The sequence below is a fragment of the Zalophus californianus genome, chromosome 10 (genome assembly GCF_009762305.2).
Source record: "Zalophus californianus isolate mZalCal1 chromosome 10, mZalCal1.pri.v2, whole genome shotgun sequence".
NCBI lineage: Eukaryota > Metazoa > Chordata > Mammalia > Carnivora > Otariidae > Zalophus > Zalophus californianus.
In genome coordinates, this window is record NC_045604.1 from 18,071,973 (window position 1) to 18,077,593 (window position 5,621).

Genomic DNA, 5,621 nt, shown 5'->3' on the forward strand with positions numbered 1-5,621 from the left:
GACACCTAAATACCAGAGTGATACTAGCTGGTGTGTGTGTGTTTGTGTATGTGTGTGTGTGCACGCCCGTGCACGCATGTGCATGTATGTGTTCACACATATGCCCAAGTGCTTTTGTTTGCCCTGCAAGTTCTTTTTCTTCCCTGTCAGCCAGACAGCTGATGGGGGAGGCCACCCTGCTTTCCTTGTACTTGTCTGTAGCTCTGGATTCTTTGATGTGAAAAGGGGCAGCACAGTCACTTAAACTTCATCCAACCTCTTTGCATCTTACAAAGTTAAACAGCGGAAAGAAGTAAATGAAAAAGGCAATGCTGTGGAATATAGTGGGGGTGCAGGAGTTTCTTTCGAAGGCACTGGATTTTTCGCTCACATTTTTGTCTTCAAGTTTTAACTTAGAAAATTTCTCCATCTCGCACGTTGGGATTGTCAGACAGGCTTGCAGAGGCGGCGGACCCCGGAGCGCGAGCCGGTGAAGTCAGGCCTGCACAGTGGCCAGTCACCAGTGCCTGGATCATTTACTTTTGTTTCAAATTTTACTTATGATTTTGATGTGGTTTAGAATATAGGTGAGGTTCGGTGGGGTGAGTTCTGGAGCCAAGGACCAAGAAAGAATTCTTGAGACATCTTTGGTGCAAAATGGTGGCTTTATTAAAACACCGGGATAGGACCCGTGGGCAGAAAGAGCTAGGGGCGGCTGATTATACACTTGGGAGCTGGGGAAGGTAAGGAAAAGGGAGGCTTCAAAAGGATTTTTCTGTGTTAAAGAAGACTCACAGGATACCCGAGGACTTGCCATCGTCATGTTAAGGTTGTTTTTCCTTCTAGCAAGGCATTAAAAGTAAGATAGTTGGGAGCTTCCTGGAGGAACATTACACTTTGCCCACTTCAAGTATCCAACAATGGGCTGCAGATTATAAGGACATTTAATTGTATCTACATTCCCTTCTGAAAGCTTTGTTTTTGTAAATGCTTTGTTCTTGCAAATTGCTAAGACTTTTGTAAATTGAGGGAGACTCAAGTCTTGCCCGATTGCAATCTCTGTAAATTAACTATTTGTTTTTCCTTTAGGGCAGCCAGGAGTGCCTGAGGAACGTCACAAATATCCCAGGGGGGGGGGGCTATGAGGTGTCATAGCTTCTGCTCCCTCATCAATTTGATCATGTCTATCTATCTACCTACCTATCGTCTATCTATCCATTTTATTTCTGCAATATTATTTCATAGTTTTTATTGTTGTATCGCCAATTCACTATTTACTCTTCAGTGAAATATCTATTTTAGATATTTCATTTTTATCTCTAGAAAACTCTTTCAGCTATTTTAAAATTCTTCATTATATACCTGTTTTCCTTGAAATATTTGAGCATGTTTATCAGAACTCTTTAAATTTTCTTTTCTGCTAATACCATCATTTGTGTTTCTATTGTCTGATTTATCTCTTTGCAATGTATCTTATTTTTCTGCTTTCTTATATGTCTGATACTTTTATTTGATGTCAAATACCATGACTTTTATGTTGTTAAATTCTTTTGGTTTTTTTTTGGTTTCTTTTACGAAAAATTGCAATTTTTATTATCAGGCAGTTATTTGAACATGAGTTTCGCCAGTTTGAGGCTTGTTTTAAGCTATTGTGGGCAGATCAGAACAGTGTTTATTCTGAGACTCTTCCTTGGTTTCTATTGAATGTCTCCCATATTTAACAAAGTCTCTATGCTTTGGCTGTTGGCATCTCCAATACTTTCTGCCTTTTTTAATTACGGGGATTTTTCAAATTATAGCCATGCCTGTGGGTCAGCACAGGAATTTATTACTTTGTCAGTTATTCCATATGTTTTATCTAACATTTACTGAGAAAAGGTTGGTCTGAGTAAATTTTGACAAATAAAAAAATAAAATGTTTTAGATTATTTGACTGTACATACAGTTGGTTTAAAATTCTTTTAAATCTCCTGCAATCTGTTTAGCTCTTCAAATCGGATGCTATCATTTAATAGCATTAATACAGAATATAAAAGAACAGTTTCTGGGTTTTCAGTAATATGATGCTATTATTCATTTATAAAGAAACGTAAGTACCTTTTAAAGACAGATTATTATGATATTTCAGTTATATAGGCAGGAGAGAGGTTATTATATAACTAACTCAATATTAGAAAAAACTAAACTTTTAATCAATTAATGTATAACCTAAATCACTTAAGTTGTGCTTTTCAGAGTTCAAATAAAAATCAAGCTAAATAATATTTTTAACTACTGAAAATATATGTAAACAACATGTACCTCTATAACTGTTTTATATTTTGCTTTTTCGGTTCAAAAGTACAGAAAAGATAAAACACTGTAGATATTTTTCACAATTTTTATGGAAATCATGGCTATAACTATCTGTATATATATCTCCTGATATTTGTAATTTAATATTTAATAGGCATATTAACTACACATTTAATTATACATTTAAAATATCAATTTCTCTAAATTTTTGTTCCCAATAATTAAATATTTAAAATTAGACATGTTGCAAAAAAGTGTTCTTATCATTGATAATAGATTACAGTTTCACTTATCACCTTATTTTTTCCTTTCAATTAATCTTCACTTACTACTTACCAGCACTTATTTAATTTACTAAGTTGACAAAAATTACTAGAATATTTTTAGGATCTTACTAATACACTGTAAAAAATGGCAGATGCAAAACTAAAATCAAATTATGGTTATTACTCTGAAATAAGATTTTTTTACAAAAATGTAATTTTCTTTATTGTTTAAGTTTTGTAATGTAAAATATAATTATACATGAATACCAATTTGAAAGCATCAGTTGCTCCTGGCAACCTTGAAAATAAATCATTTTTCATTTTTCTTCACCATAACCTAGAGAAAACCTGGACGCTGAAATAAAATAATAGAATGTGATGCCGGTTGAAACTACACACAGACCTGGCCTATTTTTCTTTGTTCTGTAACAATAAATTATCATTAGAAGAGTTGCTTTAGGCATGGTATCATTCTTAACGGAATCTTAGAACAGAAAGGAACTCATGCTCTGCACCTTTGACATTATAGGGTAGACTATATTTTTACTTTACATGAACTAAGAGTAAACTGTATTTTCCCCGGAGGATACTTCAATTTTAGTTTTGAAAACTGTGTATAAAGATTAGCAATTTAATGAAAACATTTACATAAATCAAGAAACATTTGGTTAAGAGCAGAAACATTCTAGTAAGCTGAATTGTGACAATTCCAGAAAGAAAAGTTGAAGAGTGATTATATAGTTAATGTAGTTTTACTTTTGCTCTTACTAATGTGAAAAAATTTTGCTGTATTACACACTCGTCTTCCTTTTATCAATATCTTGCAAACAGATTATGAAATAAACATCATTTATAATTGTTTAACACTAGTATTTTTTCTTGCATATATGTCCTTTTTTGTTTTCAAAATCAGCATGTGATACACATATTAATCAAGAAATATTTCCATATTACTACATTTAAGTATGTGTCTTAATTTTTGATATTTTACTATTTGAATTTAAGGTTTCATGTATTTTAATTGATGTTAAATTTTTTTTTAAAGATTTTATTTATTTATCTGAGAGAGAGAGAGAGAATGAGAGAAAAAGCATGAGGGGGGGAGGGTCAGAGGGAGAAGCAGAGTCCCCACTGAGCAGGAGCCCAATGTGGGGCTCAATCCCGTGACTCCAGGATCATGACCTGAGACAAAGGCTGATGCTTAATGACTGAGCCACCCAGGCTCCCAGTTGATGTTAAATTCTAATCAGGCAATGGATTTATGACACTTTCTTGAAACACTTATTGGATCTTCTTAGCCCAAAGAAGCCACACTAGAGAATTTTAATTAAAAGTAAATGGTTTGGCCTTTAGACGCGTCGCCGGTTCCTGCACCGCCCGCTCTTCCTCGCCTGTCCTCACCCGGCCGAACCCGGGGGACCAGAGCGAGACGCGGGGACCATGTTCCGACGCAAGCTGACGGCCCTCGACTACCACAACCCGGCTGGCTTCAACTGCAAAGATGAAACAAAATTTAGAAACTTTATTGTTTGGCTTGAAGACCAGAAAATCAGACACTACAAGATTGAAGACAGAGAAACATTGAGAAACATCCACAGCAGTGACTCGCCCAAGTTCTTTGAAAAGTATCTCAAAGATGTTAACTGTCCTTTCAAGATTCAAGAACGACAAGAAGCAATTGACTGGCTTCTTGGTTTAGCTGTTAGACTTGAATATGGAGATAATGCTGAAAAATACAAGGACTTGGTACCTGATAATACAAAAAATGCTGACAATGCAGCTAAAAATGCAGAGCCATTGATCAACTTGGATGTAAATAATCCTGATTTTAAGGCTGGTGTAATGGCTTTGGCTAACCTTCTTCAGATTCAGTGTCATGATGATTACCTGGTAATGCTTAAGGCAATTTGCATTTTGGTCCAGGAGCGCCTGACCCAGGATGCAGTTGCTAAAGCAAATCAAACGAAAGAGGGCTTGCCTGTTGCTTTAGACAAACATATTCTTGGTTTTGACACAGGAGATGCAGTCCTTAATGAAGCTGCTCAAATTTTGCGATCGCTGCATATAGAAGAGCTCAGAGAGCTACAGACAAAAATTAATGAAGCCATAGTAGCTGTTCAGGCAATTATTGCTGATCCAAAGACAGACCACAGACTGGGGAAAGTTGGAAGATGAACATTTTAGGATTTCAGCTTCTCACCTACTTAGTACAATTGGGAACCATTTATGCTCTGGCATGTGTTTGGAAATCAAATGTCACGTTTTCAAGGAAGAATCCTAGAAAATTGACTGTTCTCGAGATTTACCATCATTGCTTTTTCTTTAATAAAGTTCAGGAAAGTGAAAAAAAAAAGTAAATGGTTTGGTAAAACATGATACAAAGAAGATTTTCTAATGGTAAGCAAAGTAAATGTTGTCCATTTGAACCTAAGACTTAATTTGCTGAGTAAGATGTAATTTGATGACCTCCAAAAAGAATTAAAAAAAAGACAGACTATCTCCCATATTTTGATATCAAGGTTGGGAATTTATTCAGATTCTTTTTTCTGACTTGTTAGTTTTAAGGACTCCACGACCATTTGATCCAGCAATTCCATTTCTGAGAATTTATCTAAAGGAAATGAAATCACTATCCCAAAAAGATATCTGCACCCCCATGTTCATTGCAGCACTATTTACATTAACTAAGACATGTAAACAACATAAGTGTTCACTGATGGATGAATGTATAAAGAAAATGTAAGATACACGTGCATACACACACACACACACACAGGAATATTATTTAACTATTAAAAAAGGAAATACTGCCATTTACAACAGTGTGGATAAATCTTGAGGGCATTAGGCTAAATGAAATAAGTCAGACAAAGACAAATATTGTATGATCTCATTTTTTGTGGAATCTCATAAAATAGCATGAACTCGTTAGATATAGGGAATGGATTGGTTGTTGCCACAGGGGGTTTCTGGGTGTGGGGGAAATGAGAGAAAGAAGTCAAAAGGTACAAACTTCCAGTTGTAAGATAAACAAGTCCTGGGAATATAATGCACAGCACGGTGAATATAGTCAACAATAAT

At 35.2% G+C, this 5,621-nt stretch overlaps 1 protein-coding gene across 1 annotated transcript; it reads left to right on the forward strand.

Moving 5' to 3' along the window:
* The first annotated feature begins 3,906 nt into the window (after positions 1–3,906).
* Positions 3,907–4,766, forward strand: LOC113933343 (RNA transcription, translation and transport factor protein-like). Its single transcript, XM_035722561.1, has one exon. The coding sequence runs from the start codon at positions 3,981–3,983 to the stop codon at positions 4,713–4,715; it is 735 nt and encodes a 244-aa protein (XP_035578454.1). The 5' UTR covers positions 3,907–3,980; the 3' UTR covers positions 4,716–4,766.
* The last annotated feature ends 855 nt before the right edge of the window (positions 4,767–5,621 follow it).

What these genes read in the sequence shown, in the direction of transcription:
- LOC113933343 (XM_035722561.1), top strand. Translation starts at nt 3,981, where the DNA reads ATGTTCCGACGCAAGCTGACGGCCCTCGACTACCACAACCCGGCTGGC.